We start from the raw sequence: 21,776 nt of genomic DNA, 5'->3' as shown, positions 1-21,776 counted from the left end.
TCTCCTTTAATCCTATGAATAGGATATCAACATCAGCTGTTAGCACGAAGGCTTGTCAGATAAGTATTTTTCACTTCCTTTATTTCTTCTGAATCCTTTGTCTAAAAGTGACTAACTGAAATGTCTAAGAAACTGATTATTTAAATAATTTGTCTTACAGCCTCCAGCTTCACAGACTTCTCCTTCTTCCGTGGGTAAATATATTTGATGTTTTTCTGTCTATTCTGTGTAGGGGTACCACGTTGGGGCACTGTTGCTTGTAGATCACAGGAAACCCTACTACTCTGTCTTTAACAAATCAGTCAAAGAAACTACAACCCTAAAAGCTATTTAATCAGTAACTTTCTCTATCTAAGGAAAATTAAAAATCCCTAAACTATTCCCCTCCCAACATTTTCTATACTAGTAGATTGAAGTAGATTTGGACCAGATATACTACCAGATCGACAAACTTAAAAGTGACAAATCCCCTGGACCGGATGGAATTCACCCGAGAGTCTTAAAGGAATTGAAGGTTGAAATCGGAGAGTTATTGCAAAAACTCGCCAATCTGACAATCAGAACTGGACAGATACCAGATGACTGGAAGATAGCGAACGTCACGCCAATTTTCAAAAAGGGATCAAGAGGAGAACCGGGCAACTACAGACCTGTGAGCCTTACGTCTGTCCCTGGAAAGATGGTTGAAGCACTGATCAAGGATAGCATAGTCCGGCACTTAGATATACACGAATTGCTGAAACCCAGTCAACATGGGTTCAGGAAAGGGAAATCATGTTTAACGAATTTGCTTCAATTTTTTGAGACCGTGAACAAGCAAATTGATAGTGGAATGCCGGTGGACATAATATATTTGGACTTCCAGAAGGCATTCGACAAAGTTCCGCATGAAAGACTTCTCAGGAAACTACAATGCCATGGAATAGAGGGAGATATACACAGGTGGATAGGCAAATGGCTGGAAAACAGGAAGCAGAGAGTGGGCATAAATGGGAAGTTCTCAGACTGGGAGAAAGTGACTAGTGGTGTGCCCCAGGGCTCGGTACTTGGGCCGATCCTATTTAACATTTATATCAATGACCTTGAAGACGGAATATCCAGTGAGATCATTAAGTTTGCAGACGACACAAAGCTATGCCGGACAATCAGAACGCAGAAAGATAGCGAAGAACTCCAGAGCGACTTGTATCAGTTAGAGAAATGGGCAGAGCAATGGCAGATGAAGTTCAACGTGGAGAAATGCAAAGTAATGCATTTAGGCAGTAAGAATAAGGAACACGAGTATAGAATGTCAGGAGCAACTCTGGGTAAGAGCGAACAAGAAAGGGACCTGGGTGTACTGATAGATAGGACCCTGAAGCCGTCGGCACAATGTGCGGCAGCGGCAAAGAAAGCGAACAGAATGTTAGGAATGATAAAGAAAGGAATCACGAGCAGATCGGAGAAAGTCATAATGCCGCTTTATAGAGCAATGGTCAGATCACACTTGGAATACTGTGTCCAACATTGGTCTCCCAAACTAAAGAGGGATATAAAACTGCTGGAGAGGGTGCAGAGACGAGCAACGAAGCTAATAAGAGGTATGGAGAACTTGGAATATGAGGAACGACTCAAGAAACTAGGACTGTTCTCCCTTGAGAAGAGGAGGCTGCGAGGGGACATGATAGAGACGTTCAAAATACTGAAAGACATCGATAAAATAGAGCAGAAAAACAAATTATTTACACTGTCCAACGTGACACGGACAAGAGGACATGGTTTAAAGCTAAGGGGGGACAAGTCCAGGACAAATGTCAGGAGGTTCTGCTTTACGCAGCGAGTGGTGAACGCCTGGAATGCTCTTCCACAGGAGGTTATTAAGGAATCCACTGTGCTAGGATTCAAAGGCAAATTAGATGCACATCTCCTTATGAGAGGCATAGAGGGATATGGGTGGTAAAACTACATCAGGTGTATACCTGACTGGGCCTCCGCGTGTGCGGATCGCCGGACTCGATGGACCATGGGTCTGATCCGGAGATGGCAGTTCTTATGTTCTTATGTTCTTACTAATACAACAACCACAATAATCTCACTCAATATCTCACAAAATAACTTCACAGGATACGTTCACCAAAACGTTTCACAGAATGGCTCCCACATCTGCTTCACAGAATCTCTCAAGAGAAAAACCAGCATCAATAGCAAACGTCAAACCTTAACCAGAATTTCACAGTCCTTGTCAAATTTAAATAACACCACCATAATTACCTTCTCACAAGGCACAGACACCAAACCACCTGCACACAGATCCAAGTCACCCTCCCAACTGTCAAAACTGACAGTTGAAATGTTCACCAACTGATTGATCTCTGCACTTGGACAACAAACCTTTACAGGAGATCAGCAGCGGAATACCAAAACTGCACAAATACAAAAGATACACAAACTAAACTTCTCAAAATAGGGAAACCGGCCCCCCCCCCCCCACAGATCTTACCTTCCAGAATTTTCTTTACTTTTAAAATCCTTTAAAATCTTCTTTAAACCTTGTTTTTCTCGCTCAGGTAACTTTTAAACTTTTAACCCTGGTTACATTAAGCTCTGGGACGTATTACCAGAGGATATAGCTGGTTTTAAAAAAGGTTTGGACAGATTCCAGGAGGATAAGTCCATAGTCTGCTATTGAGAAAGACTGCATGGAATGTCGCTACTATTTGGGGTTTTGCCAGGTACTTGTAATCTGGATTGGCCACCGTGAGAACGGGCTACAGGCCTAGATGGACCTTTGGTCTGACTTGGTATGGCTATTCGTATGTTCTTATGTTAAAGAAATTCATTCCAAAACTGTTCTCTCTGCAAACACACTATATTTTTCCTATTTCTTTCTCTCACAAAACACCTCTGATTCTCACATTTACATTAAAATACTCTTTCACAGACGGCAGCCCTTCAAAACCGTTCTCTCCTCCACTGTGTCCATTTCTCTCCACCAACTGTCTTTGGAACAAACACACTTACAGGCTATGCCAGCCAATCAGGAGATAGCTTACAACCAGCTTAAAACACCTGGAGATTCCAACCTCTATTTTTTATTTTCAATTTTTTATTAAGGCATCGCAGGCAAAAAGAAAGCAAACAAACACGGCATCATATGAATGCCAGTCTTACTAATACAACAGCAAACCAACGCTAAACAGAATCCCTCCCCCCTCCTCACCACAGGCACATCAACAATACTGCAAACTCCCACCTAAACCCCTCTCACCCTCCCTCAGCCCACCAGACGAAAACCGCATGAGCCTCACACCCTCTTCAGCTAATATACTGGCGAAGCTACCACTGAAGACTGTTCTAAGTTGTTGAATAACAGACTGCTTCCTCTAGGAGGCAAAGATTGCAGAGAGGGGTTTTCCGGGTCCTCCTGGCTTCCTATCTCACCAACTGATGTAATAAATTAGGCCCATGCCAGAATTCCAATCTCTATTTTCAATAAAAGAAAATATTTAAAACCTTTATTTTTGGATTAAAATACAGGTACATCAGTTCAGGTCTCCAACATGTGCTAACCTGAATTCAGCTGAAAACTCCACTCTTAAAGACCCCCAAATTCCAAAACTGGACATTTTTAAACCTTAGGGATTTTAAACAAAATTGAGCACATTTTAGCCCCAGGTCTCACATAAGTAAACTCTCAGGACCTTAAAACTATTTTTCCATATTTTACACCCACAAAGAAGTATACATGCCAACAGAACTGGGACGAATAATTCTTTAAGAGAACTGACACTGCCAGTGTTTTGGCTTTTGGCCTGCCTCAGGGGTAACATAGTAGATGACGGCAGATAAAGACCCGAATGGTCCATCCAGTGTGCCCAACCTGATTCAATTTAAATTTTTTTTTTTTTTTTTTCTTCTTAGCTATTTCTGGGCGAGAATCCAAAGCTTTACCCGGTACTGTGCTTGGGTTCCAACTGCCGAAATCTCTGTTAAGACTTACTCCAGCCCATCTACACCCTCCCAGCCATTGAAGCCCTCCCCTGCCCATCCTCCTCCAAACGGCCATACATAGACGCAGACCGTACAAGTCTGCCCAGTAACTGGCCTAGTTCAATCTTTAATATTATTTTCTGATTCTAAATCTTCTGTGTTCATCCCACGCTTCTTTGAACTCAGTCACAGTTTTACTCTCCACCACCTCTCTCGGGAGCGCATTCCAGGCATCCACCACCCTCTCCGTAAAGTAGAATTTCCTAACATTGCCCCTGAATCTACCACCCCTCAACCTCAAGTTATGTCCTCTGGTTTTACCATTTTCCTTTCTCTGGAAAAGATTTTGTTCTACGTTAATACCCTTTAAGTATTTGAACGTCTGAATCATATCTCCCCTGTCTCTCCTTTCCTCTAGGGTATACATATTCAGGGCTTCCAGTCTCTCCTCATACGTCTTCTGGCGCAAGCCTCCTGTCATTTTCGTCGCCCTCCTCTGGACCGCCTCAAGTCTTCTTATGTCTTTCGCCAGATACGGTCTCCAAAACTGAACACAATACTCCAAGTGGGGCCTCACCAATGACCTGTACAGGGGCATCAACACCTTCTTCCTTCTACTGACTACGCCTCTCTTTATACAGCCCAGAATCCTTCTGGCAGCAGCCACTGCCTTGTCACACTGTTTTTTCGCCTTTAGATCTTCGGACACTATCACCCCAAGGTCCCTCTCCCCGTCCGTGCATATCAGCTTCTCTCCTCCCAGCATATACGGTTCCTTCCTATTATTAATCCCCAAATGCATTACTCTGCATTTCTTTGCATTCAATTTTAGTTGCCAGGCATTAGACCATTCCTCTAACTTTTGCAGATCCTTTTTCATATTTTCCACTCCCTCTTCGGTGTCTACTCTGTTACAAATCTTGGTATCATCTGCATAAAGGCACACTTTTCCTTCTAACCCTTCAGCAATGTCACTTACATACATATTGAACAGGATTGGCCCCAGCACCGAACCCTGAGGGACTCCACTAGTCACCTTTCCTTCCTTCGAGCGACTTCCATTAACCACCACCCTCTGGCGTCTGTCCGACAGCCAGTTTCTGACCCAGTTCACCACTTTGGGTCCTAACTTCAGCCCTTCAAGTTTGTTCAACAGCCTCCTATGAGGAACTGTATCAAAGGCTTTGCTGAAATCCAAGTAAATTACATCTAGCATATGTCCTCGATCCAGCTCTCTGGTCACCCAATCAAAAAATTCAATCAGGTTCGTTTGGCACGATTTACCTTTTGTAAAGCCATGTTGCCTCGGATCCTGTAACCCATTAGATTCAAGGAAATACACTATCTTTTCTTTCAGCAACACTTCCATTATTTTTCCAACAACTGAAGTGAGGCTCACTGGCCTGTAGTTTCCTGCTTCATCCCTTGACCACTTTTATGAATAGGGACCACATCCGCTCTCCTCCAATCCCCAGGAATCACTCCCGTCTCCAGAGATTTGTTGAACAAGTCTTTAATAGGACTCGCCAGAACCTCTCTGAGCTCCCTTAGTATCCTGGGATGGATCCCGTCTGGTCCCATCGCTTTGTCCACCTTCAGTTTTTCAAGTTGCTCATAAACACCCTCCTCCGTGAACGGCGCAGAATCTACTCCATTTTCTCGTGTAACTTTGCCAGACAATCTCGGTCCTTCTCCAGGATTTTCTTCTGTGAACACAGAACAGAAGTATTTGTTTAGCACATTTGCTTTCTCCTCATCACTCTCCACATATTTGGTCTTTTTAATTGTCTGTCATACAATTTCCTTATCAAAAATAATTGTCCCAATATCAAATTAGACCATTTCACATGGCCAACGTTCAACACTAGCTTTCTTCTCTACCACTGAATGCGTGATCCATGTATGCACTATGTGTGACACTATGACATTATGTGTGAGCAAGGACCCTGCTGAACACTGCCCTAGACTCTGCCAGAGATGGAGGGGGGGGGGTCTCTTCTTCCACCTTTTCCTCACAGAAACAAGCCGCCTGGAACTTGGAAAGGCTTGAGGCTCCAATTGGCCTAGATAGTTTAAGGTCTCTCCCATAGAAGCCTAAGAGAGGGGCCTTAATTTGGGCCAATCAGAGTCTGAGGCCCCTCCCGCACCAGGGAGGCGAAGGCCCACCATTTTGAAGAGGCAGGCCTGGCCAGAGGGAGTAGGTATCCTTCTGGCCTGCCATCTAAGTAAGATAAGGGGGAGAGGGCAGAGTTCCTTGGCGACGGGAAAGAGTGGACATCTCTCCCACTGCCAAGGATGTGTTGGGGGGGGGGGGGTGTTGCTTGGTGGTAGGATAGAATGGGCATCTCTCCTGTTGCCCAGGTGGTGTATGGGGTGTTGCTTGGCGGCGGGAGAGAGTGGGCATCTCTCCCGCTGCGAAGGGAGGGTGTTGCTCAGCGACAAGAGAGAGTGGGCATCTCTCTCACTGTTGGGTGGAGGGTTGCTTGACTTTGGCGGCTCGATTTGTTGGGAGTGTTTTTTGTGTTCTGCGCATGTGCCCATCGCTATCACCAGTGATGGGCACATGCAAATTTAGCAAATCTTTGCTACTCTCCGCCAAGCTAATTTGCATGAGCATTTTTGGGAGAATGACTCACTTTTTTTAAATTGCTACTATAATGGCTGCGATAGTGGCCCGTCGGTTTTTAACGCAAATTTTTGAGAATCTAGGCCTTAGAATATAAGGGGCTAATTTAAAGAAAGTTAGTCATTAAATCAGAAAGGTGCTTAAATATTTTCTGAGCTAGGGTAGGAGTGGATATCAAAATTCTGCTACAGTATGCGCAGTGGCCGTTACTCCTTAAGTGTGTGGGACTAGCAAGTTAGTCACTTCTTCCATAAGAGGCCTGGTTGAAGTGCCAAACTTTCACCTACAAATGAAGCTGAATGTATAACAAACACAATATACCAAACACTAAAATCAATAGCAACCTGGATGAAAGATCACAAACTGAAATTGAACCCAGATAAAATGAAATTCATCCTCCTAGAAAACAACAAAATACCAACCATAACCAACATTGAAATCAACGCAATCAACTACCCCATACAAACCACCCTAAAACTGCTAGGAATAACTATCGACAGATGCTGCACCATGCAACCGCAAATCAATAAAACAATACAAAAGTCATTCTTAGTCATGAGAAACTTAAGACAAGTTCGGAAATTCTTCGAGAAAACTCAATTCCAGCTCATAGTTCAGTCCTTAATACTAGGCCTACTTGACTACTGTAATATCCTTTACCTCCCATGCCCTACAACCATAACAAAACAACTACAAACAATCCAAAACACAGCACTAAGACTCATCTACTCATTAAAGAAACATGATCACATTACAGAAGCATATCTCCAATCGCACTGGCTTCCAATCCCAGCAAGAATACAATTTAAATTCTACTGCCTACTATTTAAGACTTTATACGGAGACAGTCCAAACTACCTGAATAACCGCCTCATCTACAACACCGCAACCAGACATAGGAAAACTCACACCCCATTCTCATACCCCCCAATTAAGGAGGTCAAATGGAAAAAACTATACGATGGCCTCCTGGCCACTCAAGCAGCCAAACTAGACAACCAAATCGCCAATCTACTGACGGCATCCCTCGACTACAAGACTTTTAGAAAAGAAATAAAGATCATACTCTTCAAGAAAACTCTGAAAAAAGAAATAATACCGCAAGTCTCAAACTCCACCTCTCACTAAAGCCAACTACCCCAAACAAATAACCTTACCCATTTCTCACTCTTTTTGAAAATGACCAATTTTTTTTTTTTTTGGTAAGTTCTTGTAATACATCTTGGATAATTCTTTTGTAATCCGCCTTGAACCGCAAGGTAATGGCGGAATAGAAATCCCTAATGTAATGTAATGTAATTCACAGAATGGCAGACATTCATTGATGAATGGTATAGCCAACTATATACTTAATTTGGAAATAGGACCCCTAATGTCTGTTTTACTTTCCAGATTCACATGCTTACACTGAGAATACAAAACAGAAATTTCAGCTCATTTCTTAGATATATTAGGAACGTAGCCAAGAGATCACAACCACAACTGAGCAATCTTCTGCTGTCCTCTGGTGGTCAGAATATGCTTGTGCATCGTTAATTATTCTTTCCAATCCAACCAAAATTGGAAAGAATTATACAAAAGAGGTCAAAAATATTAGCAAAATAACTCTGCAAATGTAGCAGAAAGGGTTGAAACTTAGCATGAGGGAAAAATGGTAAAAAGACATAAGCCTTTTATGTTGTTTTTCCCCCTGTTTTGTTCGCTCATACCTTTGAAATTGCTCATAACGGTTCTTTTTGTCTCAGAAAAGCCTCAGACAAATGGAAAGGTGTACCTACACTCTTCCACCCAAGCCTATGATGCTTGGGCGAAGAGTGTGGGTACACTTCTCCGTTTGGCCGAGGCTTTTCTTTCGCTTAGGTAATAAGCTAGCTTTCTTGGCTTGTGTGGTGCTTTTGTTTTGGAGTGATATTTTGAATCTTTGTACTATACTTCTCTCCATTCCTCCCTGTTTTTTGTGATTTTTAGGGAAAGAAGTAATACATAGAACAGATAAAATACATCAAGTTGAACATAAGGAACTTGATTGAAAAAATGAAGCAGAATGTATTAAGATACCAGCCTATCAAAGAGTTGAGTCTAACAATTTTCTAAAATCAAGTTAGGAAGAGACCTCTAATATCATTTTTCCAAGCCATAGAGTGGATTAAGAGTAGATTACAGTTTTGATACAGTCTTGATTATGTTTTTGTTTGTGATTTGATATTATATATGTTTTGGTTGTTACCCGCCTTGAGGAAGGATGGAATATAAATAAAACAGCCCAACTGACACAAGCCCACTTGAGAAAAAAACAATAATATCAAACCACACTCTCAAAGAAGTTCACAGCACAGTAAATATATAAATCACTGAAGATATAAATAGAAATGGAGACCTCCAGATGAACACCTCAAAAGGCTTTTACTGTGAAAATTACCATGAGTTAGGAAAAAGCCTCAGAAGACCTCCTCCACCAAACCGACAACTGAAGTTGTGAACAAGTTGAGGCTAAGCGGGGTGAACTTAAATCACTGGCATAAAATAACCATAAAAGAAAAACCAAAATACAAGTTTGAATTCATATGCACAATGTCTCTCTTAGAAATATAACTATTTGGGGTTCTCAGGGGTCTTCGCCAACAATATATGCTTGCGTCTTCTTCCGCCTACATTTTCATGCAGGTCTTACTCCCGATTCTCCCCTGATTCGTCCTTATTCCCCTCTCGAAGCCCATGGAGGCTTCGCCCCTCTTGAAGCCTACGCATAGGAGGCTTCACCCCCTCCAGGTCAAAGTATAGATAAGGGGTTGGAATTGGTGTCACAACATTGTCCACATCCAGGAGGAGTGGAAGGAGGAAGGGCCATTATTCAGAAATCAAGCTTAGTAAAATTAGGAAGACAATTGTCACTACCATCCTTAATCTAATATGACATCAGCTTCAATAGGACTCACGATAAACATTTGTATAATAATACATCAAAGTAAAAGAAAACAAACAAAAAGCATTAAGCATAGAAATATCTGGAAAAATTCTTACAGCAATAGTACATTTGATGTTTAATGGATTTATCCTGTTAGGTAGCTACCCCTCTAGGGGAACAAATTAACAAAACTATTGTTCATTAACACGGAATGTACAGTAACTAAAATAAAGAAATAAAACAAACCTCATTCCCTATAGTCAAAGAAATATCCTGGAACCTAAAATCACTCTTGCAAGATAACTATAATCTAATCTAATCTTTGTTTTATATACCAGGTCATCTCCCAGTGGAACTTGACTCGGTTCACATATAATTAAGACTAGAGTACATAGCAGAAAACATAGGAGAAGGAAGAACTAATTAAAAACTAAAGTACATAAGAAAAATAACTATAATATCATCTCGTTGAGGCTGTAGTTAACCATTTAAATCTAATAATCTAATGGTAATGCTTGAAAAATAAGTGAATGAGTAACAGACTACACTCGAGTCTCCTCATATGAATCAGTCACGAACTAATTCACGAACGCATTAATACGTCTCTCAGGATTCCTAGCATAATAATCAACATAAAACATATGGGTTGTATGTGACCAGGCGCGGCCAAGCTGGGCTCAGCAAGTGGCCTTACCCAGTGCACATCAACCTCAGCCGAGCGGTTAAGCGACGTTCTAATGGTAGTTTGATATTGGAATAAAGGAAAAGCAACCAGTTCAGAGTCAGAGGTGCAATTTCTCAAGAATACTTCATTGAACAAAAAATCAAAACAAAACCTTCAATAAGCTCCTTCAGGTTTTTATCACCTGATATCCTGGCAGCACTTAGAACACAAATAATAGTCAGTTCCCAGCTTACTGTCTCCAAAAAAGAAAACAAACAAAAAAAAACACCTGGTTCTTAATGTAAAGCTTTCTTCAAACACAAAAACATTCCAGCCTTGTCTTAAGGTAGTACACATTCCACATTTTCTCCCAGCTGCCATAACAGGAAAAGATCAGCTTGTTTCCATACTTTCAATAATGGGCCGCTCTTTTGCCTCTAACTCCATATTAAGTCGATGAAGCCGTCTGCACAATGTGTGGCGGCGAAAAAAAGGGCAAACAGAATGCTAGGAATGATTAAGAAGGGGATCACGAACGGATCGGAGAAGGTTATCATGCCGCTATACCAGGCCATGGTGCACCCTCACCTGGAGTACTGCATCCAGCACTGGTCACTGTATACGAAGAAGGACACAGTACTACTCAAAAGGGTCCAGAGAAGAGCGATTAAAATGGTTAAGGGGCTGGAGGAGTTGCCGTACAGTGAGAAATTGGAGAAACTGGGCCTCTTCTCCCTTGAAAAGAGGAGACTGAGAGGGGACTTGATCGAAACGTTCAAAATACTGAAGGGAATAGACTTAGTAGAAAGAGACAGGTTGTTCACCCTCTCCAAGGTAGGGAGAACGAGAGGGCACTCTCTAAAGTTGAAAGGGCATAGATTCCGTACAAACATAAGGAAGTTCTTCTTCACCTAGAGAGTGGTAGAAAACTGGAACGCTCTTCCAGACGCTGTTATAGGGGAAAACACCCTCCAGGGATTCAAGGCAAAGTTAGACAAGTTCCTGCTAAAATGGAACGTACGCAGGTGAGGCTGGACTCATTTAGAGCACTGATCTTTGACCTAAGGGCCGCCGCGTGAGCAGACTGCTGGGCAGGATGGACCACCGGTCTGACCCAGCAGCGGCAATTCTTATGTTCTTCTAAGCTTGAAAATGTTGATGCTAATTTAGGATATCTAGATAAAAGGCTATCTGCAATGGTCTCTACTTCTTGTATAATTAATTCCAAATTGAGCAGGAGAACTGAGATGCCCCTGGGACCAGCACCTCTCCTCTGCACTCAGTTACCCACCCACCGGGTCCTCCGCAGCTACTGCCTCAGAATCGGTGCTTTCCCGGGCAGCAAGACCTTCTGCTGCATTCTGCCCACAAGAAGTCGCATCATCGCAGCAGGACATGACAGCCAAGTAAATACAGGGAGTTGCCGGGCCTCAGTGTGTGTAAGGGTGGGTTCAGTTGCAGGTGGCCCGGCTTGCTTAATGGCATATGCCTCTAGTCCCCTTCCTTTCCAGTCTTAAGGTCCCCACTTTCCAGTTGGTTCAGCCTCAGCCCAGCATCCTTAGGACAAGCTGAACACTCTCCTGAATTTACTAAGGACATAAGAGTACCTGTACTGGGTCAGATCAATGGTCCAGCTAGCCCAGTACCCTGCTTTTAAACGTGGCCAATCCAGGTCACAAGTACCTGGCAGAAACCCAAATAGTAGCAACATTCCAGAGCTGAGATTATGATGTCATAATGCCTCATTCCACCAATGCCTAAGAGCCCACCTCAGCAGTGATGTCACAATGGCTTGAATGTCCTATTTATTTATTTATTCATTCAATTTTTTAGCTTGTCCTCCCAAAGGAGCCCAGAACGAGTTACAAAGTACATCCATAATAACCGAGACAGGACAGAGATGACATAATTTACATAATTTACAATATAGACATGACAATAAAACAAATGTTCTAAGTAGCATCTGGTGAGATTAGGTGGCGTAGGTGCGTTGACTGAGTGGCATTTCCGGGTGAATGACTTTAAGGCGCTGGGTTTTGTCAGCCTAGCTATCACTACCATTCAGCATTTTTAGTTGGCATTACTTATGTCAGCGAAGGCCTATGGGAACTGAACCTGGGACCGGGCGTTTGTCAGGGCACCTCTCAAGTGACCCCACCAACCATATATTGTGGGGGCCACTAACAAACCTGACAGATTTGTAAAGAGGAAAGTTTTCATGGCCTTTCTGAAGTTCCAGAGTCCATCTAGCGATCTAACAGATGGGGGGATGGTGTGCCAAAGTCTGGGTATGAAATGTGAGCAGAAGCGTTTACGGGCTGTTTTAGTTTTGAGGGAGCAGCCGGGAGGTATGGTCAGTCGTTTTTCTCCTTGGGACCTCAGTGGTCGCTTTGGGAAATAGATTTGTAGTTTAGTTTTCATGTAGTATGGAATCGTTTCATGGAAGGTTTTGAAAGCGAGGATTCACATGAGAAGATAAGAATAGCTGTACTGGGTTAGACCAATGGTCCATCTAGCCCAGTACCCTGCTTCTAACAGTGGCCAATCCAGGTCACAAGAACCTGGCAGAAACTCAAATAGTATCACTATTCCATGCTAAGGATCCCAGCTTTCACAAAATCAGCAGCAGTTTCTCAAAGCTTGCTTTGAGTTTTGTGGCTTATGAGATTGAAAGAACTCCTCGCTTTTCTTGCAAATGCATCATCATGCTCTGAAAACAGATTGCATAACCAGAAAATTTCCATGGTTGGCTGATTCTTCTCTCTCGTCATGGACCTGCAATGAAAACCTTATTTAGTCAGGAAAAACAACACATTGGTGATTTTTACAGCCTACTTTCTGTTTTCATTAACTGCCGTCCTGCGAAAATTTGACAACCATGCTGTTGTAAAGCATATTTCTTTTGGCTGTTTGATGAAAAAAGCCACCTTTCAGAACACTGCTTATGTATACCAGAATCTACGTGTTTCTGAAGCTTTTCAAAATATGTTTCTAGTCCTTTTTCAGTTAAAGCAAGCTCTGTTGAGCCAAGTTTACTGGAAATTTATCTGCACGGAAAGCAGAAAACTGCATCTGCCAGCTAAAGCCTCAAAACTTTCTTCTTTCAAACTGCTTTGATGGTTTAGTTTGAGTTGGCCAAATGGCCATACTGTTTTTATCATGTCTCAATGTGGTTCTTATCTGTCAGATAGGAGAAATTAAAATCATTCAGTGTACCCAAAAAACAGACAAGTAATATCACTCCACTCCAATCACCCCACAGTCAACCAGAAGATGCCTGCCCTTATATGGTTTGTATAAGAACATAAGAAATGCCCGCACCGGATCAGACCGTGGGTCCATCTAGTCTGGTGGTTCGCACCCGCGGAGGCTCAGCTAGGTGTTCCCCGACGAGGACCTTGGTCACTCGTATCCCTTAATGGGTCTTGCAAGAAGATGTGCGTCCAACTTGCCCTTAAATCCTAGAATGGTAGTTTCCGCCACAACCTCTTCCGGGAGCGCGTTCCAGGCGTCCACCACTCGCTGTGTGAAATAGTATTTTCTGACATTTGCCCTGGTCCTGTCTCCCTTCAGTTTCAGTCCATAACCTCTTGTCCGAGTCACATTTGACAATGAATAACGTTGTCTCTTGCTCTATTTTGTCGCGCATTCTTCTCTTCTCGAGGGTGAATAATCCCAGTTATCCGAGGCGTTACCAAATGTCCAGGGAAACCCGGACATGTCCTCTTTTTAGAGGACTGTCTGGTTCCCAGGGGGATTTCCACAACCCAGCAATTTGTCGGGGTTTTGGAAGGCCCCAAGCTTGGGGCCGCTTCTGGAGGGCTTCTGAGCATGTGCAGATGTGACCTGACATCGTCACATCTGCACATACTATGAGGTGGTCTCAGAAAAGAAAAGATGAAGTTTGTGTGGGGGCAGGACTAGGTGGGGGGCAGAAGGGGGGGGGCACGTGTACTCTTTTTTGCCAATAAAATTTGGTAACCCTAGTTTTATATTAATACTAGCTGATCACTTGGCATTGCCAGGATATTTATTTATCCCAATCTTCTGGTATCAATAGACTTCTATTCAGTGATTATGCCTGGTAAAACAGAAAGTATTTGATTGTTAATTTTGTGGACATCTTCATTTTTAACGGCAAGAATGTCCCTCTCTATGGGGCTGAACTTGGACTTAAATGGCATCGAGAGTGCCAGTATTCATCTCAGCGAGCCCATCCCGGGCTCTGTGATAGACTCGTGTTGCCGTCCCGATCTACCGGGCCTATCAGCCTTCCTCTCCCCGACGTCAAAGACACTGACGCCAGGCATTAGGCTGTTTTTGTCATTTCGGGGAGGGGCGTGGTGGCGTGGCGGTGGCAGCTGCAACAGCCTGAAAAAGAAATCATCCTGGCCCGGGTCGGTGTCATACTCCGGAACTTCTACCTCTTCCAGCAGCCCTCTCCCTTCTACCTGCTTCCGGCCACACCCCCTACTCCGCGGCTCTCTTCGGCAACTCAGCAGCAGCGATCGACACAAGCTTCTGACGTCGGGGCCTACCCTCTGCGAGTCCCGCTTGTTTCAACTTCCTTTTTCCACAAAGGCGGGACTCGTAGAGGGAAGGCCTCGATGTCGGCAGCTTGTCTTGATCACCGTTGCTGACGAGTTGCTTAAGAGAGCCGCGGAGCAGGGGGGTTTTGCCAGGTGCAGGTAGAAAGGAGAGGGCCAGATGCAGGACTCGTGGGTGAGGGAGCAGAAGAGAGAGAGAAAGAGAGAGGGGAGGGAAACAAAAGGAAATATTTCATACTGGGCTGGGCCGGAGTGGAGGGAGGATGGAAAGATTCTGGCTTCAGGGTGCAGTAACAAAGGAAAAGGGGGGGAAGCTGAAAATGAAGATAGTGACACAAAGAAGAGAAAGAGTAAGCAGGACTTACTGAATAAGGATAGAGATACAGAGGGGACATGAAGAGGAGGTGAAATAGAGACATAGAAGTAATGCTGAAAAAGTGTGTGTGTGGGGGGGAGATAAAGACATTGAAAGGGCAAATGGTGAACATGGGGTAAAGACAAGGACAGAGACAAATGAAGATTCTGAAAAAGTGGTGAGATAGGGATATAGGTGAGATGGACACAAAGAAGGGTGATGCTGGAAAATAGGTGGAATGGTAATTCTGACAGACACAGAAGGGAAATGCTGGATCAAGGAGAGATGGGGCTCAGGCTGGATGGAATGAGGAGAAATGCCTTGTTGGCCCGGAACTTCCTCTCCTACGTCAGAATTGACGTCAGGGAGCGGAATGCTGGTCAGCGCGACGCTTCTGCAGGGAAAGCTTGGGACGGCAGTGGCTTGGGGGCTGTTCCCCGATGGCGGTGGCAGCAAACCGAGTGGCTTGGGGGAGGGCACGAAGAAAGAAAGAAAGGGGGCAAACAGGGAGACAGAAAGAAGGGGGAACAGGGAGACAGAAAGAAAAAGTTGGGGGAGAGAATGAGGTCTGGAGGAGAGGAAACATATAGGAGGCTGAAAGAAAGGAAGAAAGATTGGATGCACAGTCAGAAGAAGAAGAAAGTGCAACCAGAGACTCATGAAATCACCAAACAGCAAAGGTAGGAAAAATGATTTTATTTTCAATTTAGTGATCAAAATGTGTCGGTTTTGAGAATTTATATCTGCTGTCTATATTTTGCACTATGGCTCCCTTTTACTAAACCGCAATAGCGTTTTTTAGCACAGGGAGCCTATGAGCATTGAGAGCAGCACGAGGCATTCAACGTAACTCCCTGTGCTAAAACCTACTATTGTGGTTTAGTAAAAAGGGAGGGGGTGTATTTGTCTATTTTTGTATTTTGTTACTGAGGTGACATTGCATAGAGTCATCTGCTGTGACCTCTTTGAAAACCCCCGGAATATGAATAATTAACATTTTCTCTGCCTTTCAGTGTGCTTTGTGTTTTTTTTTTAATTTTATTGTTGGTAGATCATTTTGACTTAGTCATTATAAAAGTAGCTCGCAAGCCCATAAAGTGTGGGCACCCCTGCTCTAGAGGGTTTGAAGAAATCAGAGAGATGATTATTAATGGAAATTCTTGTTCTAGGATCTGAGTATAACACCATTATCATGTTAATAAAATGAACAGGAATACCAAATTTGCGTAATGTTGCATAAATAAAAGGCCATTCCACTCTGTCAAATGCCTTTTCAGCGTCAAGCCCTATAAGTGTAAATTTTTGAGAAGACTGAGATGCTGCAATGACATTCAACAGCATACGAGAATTGTTAAAGAGTGTCTACCATTAATAAATCCACTTTGGTCTGTGGTAATCATGAGTGGTACGACTTGTTGTAATCTAGTCGCTAGTATCTTGGCAAAGATCTTAGCATCCACATTAATCATCGAAAGTGGTCTGTAATTGGTGACAAATTGAGGATCCTTTCCCAGTTTGGGGATAACTATGATGGTTGCTTCTGTAAAAGTACCTGAAGCAGCTCCTTGTGATATCAAATATGTACAAAAATTGTTGCATATATGGGGCAAGTATATGTTTAAAAGATGAATAAAATTCAGTAGTAAACCCATCAGGGCCTGGAGATTTATTCTTAGCCATACCAGTAATTGTGTCAACTATCTCACTTTGTGTGATGGGTGAGGTAAGTTGCTCTTGGGCTGAAGTAGGTAAAGATGGTAAGTCAATTCCATCTAAGAAAGTGTGGGAGATTTTTTAATCAACTAGTTCAGAGCAGTAGTTTTTTATAGTATTTATTAAATTCCTGAAGAATCTCAGGGGTTGTGAATATATTATCGCCAGTTTCCAATAACAATAATAATAACAACAGTTTATATACCACAGGACTGTGAAGTTCTATGCAGTTTACAAAGATTAAAAAATGCTACAAATTAAGTGGAACTAACAAAGTTAAAAGCTAGTGATTAACAGCTCTAGAGATCAGTTATTGTGGAATAAGATTGTACAGGTCAGTTCCCTAAATACTTCAGGAACAGATATGTTTTTAGGTATCTCCTAAATTCCCTATAAGTAGTAGGCGTAAGCAATTGTTCCAGATCTTTACCCCATAATGCTGCCTGTATGTTGCTAGAAGGTGACCCAATTTATTATTCTCAGAATAATAATTAGCCTCCGTGATGAAAACTGAGTGAGCCGCATTTTTCCGTAAAATAGAATTGTATTGGAAATGAAGTTTTTAAAGGTCAAGAAGGATGTTAATGTTGTTAATATCCAGTTGGTGATCATGTTCCTTTCTTTTAATGTCACATTCTACAGCATGAATTTCTGCAGCTTGTGATTTCCTAATTTTGGAGTTAAGTGAAATTATTATGCCTCGAATATATGCTTTGAATGCATCCCATGTAATAATCCAGTTAGTATCTTTTCGATTATTAAACTGAAAAAACTCTTTAATAGCTGTAATAACGTGATCTTTAAATTCCGCTTCATGTAAAAGACTAGAATTAAATCTCCATTGTTTGGAAACAGTCATTTGAGCAATATTTTCTAAAGTAAGATCCGATATTGAGATTTCTTCAATAGTGGCGTCTTTTTATAAAATGGCGAATAGCCGAGCAGCACTGTTTAAAGAATCTGGCCCTTACTGCCTACAAAATAGGTGATGGTAAGGGATCATGCACTATTTGTTATTCGAAAAAGCTGTCATTTTCTGGCTATGGTAAAAAATAGCCTTAGCGTACAGAAAAGATCTGTGTAAGGGCAAGGTAAAGCCACTTTCTTCCAAGTTTTGTAAAAGGATCCCTTACATCTTTCCAGATTTATACCTCAAACAGGCTGCCTGAAAAATCTCACTCTCTGGTTTTTAGTCGTATTAAGATAGTAAATCTCAGCAGAATGGTCATCAATGAGGAACTCTGGGAAGAAGCTAGCAACTACATGGTATTTCCCTGTCCCCATAGGCTCGATATGTAAAGTGATTAAGCGGCCAGGAGAGGATTCTGGCCAGTTATATTGCTTGTGCACTTAACCGACTGCTAAACTGAAAGTCAGCTATTTAGCAGGTACAGTTGGCTCTTATGCAGTTAAATGGCGATATTCACCACTTAACTGCTTAAGCAGCCTTAAAACACAGTCCTATCCTTTATGCAGTGTCACTTAGGAGGTTAAGTACTGGATTTCGTACTTAACTCTATACGAGCTAGTTGGCCACATAATCCCAGATATTCAGGGCTGGCACTGAATATGAGTATTGGGGCTAAAAAGTTATCTACTGCTGCCTGCTGAATATTTACCAGACAAACAACAACACACTCCTAATTTGCCAAACAAATCCTAAACTAGAAAAAACAAGGAAGGCAACCAAGTCACATCAAGGTCTGTGAGGGGGAAGCTCAAAGTGCCTAACTTGGCTCACAACTTGCAAACCAAATATAGTGTAATATGTCAAAGAACATGTCACATTATATGATGTTATAGGGCGCTCTCAGTGTGAACCCTCAGTGATAGGAGCACAGCTCCGACACTTCACTTCTGGGCCAAGGCCATAAGCCTCCACCCGCACACCATCATCGAGCGCCCTGTGGGTGCAGAAATCAAACCAATCGACAATCAAAGTGAGTAAATGAAACTCAACACAAGCAACCTGAGAGAGACCCCCACCCAAACCCTGCCAGCCAAACCCCCTCAAAAAACTCACACAAAATCACAAACAGAGTCAAAAACCATACCAAAAAGTGAAAAACATGTCCAAAAGAAACAATACTTATCCAAAACTGTCACACAAACGGAAAAACCGCGCCAGGAGGAGAGGAACATTTACCAGAGGCAATGAAAGGTTAAGTAACTTTCAGCCTCCACTCCAGTTTGAAGCAAAGAAGCTTCCATCAGATCTTTAACGTGAGAACCTGCAATCCTGTCGCTTCCGTCTGCCCCATGAGCTTCCCGTTGCACAAAGGTCAAGGGCACTGTCTGTGAGCATCACTTCATCCTTTCCACGGACTCCAATTTGGACCATCCTTGCAGCTTTTGCGCATCACCACATATCGGAGTTTGGGAAGCCCAACAACCATATGCTTTTTCAATCCCCAGCCCGATAAAAAACCAGGAAGTGATGATTTTCACAACGCACCGAATTTGCAAAATCATTCTTTAAAGGGATTCTGCGCTTGTAACGTTTTAAAAGAAGCTATTAAGCGGCATCGATAATATACACCCCTTAAACGAATGCAGCCTCCTCAAATGGTACAATCCAGAAGGTATCCGATTGCCCCGTTGGCTTGGAGATGAAACGCCGTGGTACCGCCTAATCTCCGATAGGACCGCCTACTGAGATGTCATTGGCGAGCCGTTCGCAGTCGCAGCACTGATTGGATGATGCAAGGCAACGTGGTTTCAGGCTGCTATGCGCCGCGCTTTGGCTGCTTCTAGCCGTGCTGAGGCTGAGCTGGTGAGTGGTAGTGACGGTGTAGCATCTTCGTCGTCACGGGCCGGGAGGGAGACTCGTAAGATTCTTATGGCTGGGTAGGTATCGTGGAAGAAAGAAAGGAAAAAAAAAATGCACCGTAAAGTATTGCGAAAATAACAAGAACTCATGGGGTGCGAAAACCCCTAGAACGTTCCTGAATGGTGCGATTGCAAATCTGCAGCGAGCTGGAGCCGGTTTCACCTCAAAGCCTTTTTCGTGCCTTCTCTGGGGGGAGACTGATGGTTAACCTGCAAGACTGTTCTTTGCAATTGGGGGATTCTCGGCTGAACTAAATCAAGAAGTGCATCTTGTCTCCCCATTCGTTGCACCGGAGCATCAACAGTCGAGCGCTTGTTTGCTGATGAGCATACGCTATGGATCTCGTGGCGCTCGTTCGCGCGTGAAAGCAGCCCGCCGCGCTGGTGCCGTCGTTCGGGCTCGGCTGCCGCGTCGCGCGCGCCGGAGCTCGCGCCCCTGAGCCCCCCTCTCTTATTGGCGCGCGGGGCTTTTGTATGTGCCGCCGCTGCCGCCTCGCCTGGCTGCTCGAGCTCGAGGCTTTGGCTCCACCAGAACTGGAAGCGTCGGGTCCCGTGGAGCGGGCACCGCAGGAGTTGGGGAGGGGGGGAGAGGGGGTGGGGTCGTCTCTCTGCTCAGGGACTGTGGAGTGGCCATTGCATCACCTCACACCTAATACCGAGAGAAAGCTCCTTTGTCTCTAATACTGGCTGACCCCATTTCTGGAACTTTCAACCCACAAAAGAAACAGTCGCCTCGTTTGCAACTACTTTTTAGAGCAGCAAATGATTTTTTTTTTTCCAAAAAAAAAGAGAAAACAATACGATATAATTAAAAATCACGACTAGATATTTAGTGTTGAAAATGTTTCTTTGATTTTGCATTAATTTATTATTGAAATACTGAAATAAAATTTGGACCAAGGAAATTATTTCAATAGTCCTGACTAGTTCCTTTGACTGTTTTCTTCCATAATATTTTTATGGTCAAAAAGTCAACATGAAACAGTCGTTTTCATAGTAGATATTTATATATATATATATATATATATATTTTTTTTTTTTTTTAATTTGATTGGACGAATCAAAAAGGTGATACAAGACTTAATTTTTCTACCTGCATATGTTTGGAAAACTCTGAAGATTTAATTGTGTTGCATCAAAACAAAGAAACAATTGTTCTGTGCAGAAATGGATCCCTGAGACTTGGTGGCATTTTTTTTTTTCCTTCTGTTCTGAAGTGGGCATTGGTGCTACCGATTAACGTTAGTCCTCTAAAGAGTTGGTAATGGTGCCTCAAGGATGCTGTTGTTTCCGGTGAAGAAGATACAGAAGCAGTTTAAACTCTTGCTCCTCTTGGTGCTTCTCACCTTTGCCATCTGGTTCACCTATCTGCATATCAACCTGACCCGCCAGGGCAAAGCACTTCGATTTGGATACAGCAAAGGTAACGGGCACCTACTCAGAAGTAGATTTTTTTTAAAAAAAATTCTTTATTCCATACTTCCTTGACAGAAACCTGATAGCACTGGGAGATGACCCGGTATATAAACCAAAGATTAGATTAGATCATGTGAGGAAGGATAACTACTGCTTTTAGGATGATTGGCCACAGCAAGTTATGAGGTTGCTCAAGGGGACAGCAGCCATGAATGACTACAAGAGATCGTGGCTTTATGTGTAGGGGAGAAAACAGACTAATTTTGGAGAGTATGCTTGATGGAATGCTGTTGAGTTCTGGGCTGGGTGAAGCCAAAACGATCTCTATTAGTAAGGAGCAAAGAAGGAAAACCTTTTGCTAGTCCTAATTAAAAATAATTTACCCTATGAGGGACCGCTGAAAAATTCTCAGGCCAACCAAGAAGAAACTTACAAGTTATTCCACACTTTTCTTGATAGTTTTCGTTTCATTTCATATCACTGAAATTAAAAGTGTCAAGGTAAAATGTGGAATAACTTGTAAGTTTCATGGCTCCGCCTCATTCATTCTCTTCTTGGTTGGCCTGAGAACTTTTCAGCAGCCCCTTGTATTGTGATGTCATAGTGCCTCATTCCACCAATGCCTAAGAGCCAATCTCATCAGTGATGTCACAATGGCTTGGTTTCCCTAAACTTGTGCCCATTTATTAGATGCATTTGCCTCATTGAAACGAAGTGTAGAATAACGTGTAAGTTTCATGGCTCCACATCAT

The 21,776-nt window shown here is 42.9% G+C and overlaps 1 protein-coding gene across 2 annotated transcripts in view; it reads left to right on the top strand.

Annotated features, from left to right (window-relative positions):
- The first annotated feature begins 19,556 nt into the window (after positions 1-19,556).
- The window catches only part of B4GALNT4 (beta-1,4-N-acetyl-galactosaminyltransferase 4), a 153,271-nt gene continuing 151,051 nt past the window's right edge, over positions 19,557-21,776 (top strand). Inside the window, exon 1 of one of the 2 annotated variants that reach the window (XM_033928835.1) lies at positions 19,557-19,626. Coding sequence is in view for 1 of the 2 variants with exons in the window: in XM_033928834.1 (XP_033784725.1) it covers positions 20,887-21,031 (145 nt within the window). In the remaining variant the exon portion in view is untranslated. Of the gene's footprint in view, positions 19,627-20,233; positions 21,032-21,776 lie in introns of those variants that run through there. The other variant, XM_033928834.1, reaches the window with a different exon arrangement.

Source organism: Geotrypetes seraphini, chromosome 19, assembly GCF_902459505.1.
Source record: "Geotrypetes seraphini chromosome 19, aGeoSer1.1, whole genome shotgun sequence".
Lineage (NCBI taxonomy): Eukaryota > Metazoa > Chordata > Amphibia > Gymnophiona > Dermophiidae > Geotrypetes > Geotrypetes seraphini.
Note: the sequence above shows the minus strand (reverse complement) of the source record. Positions and strands in the feature narration are given on the sequence as shown.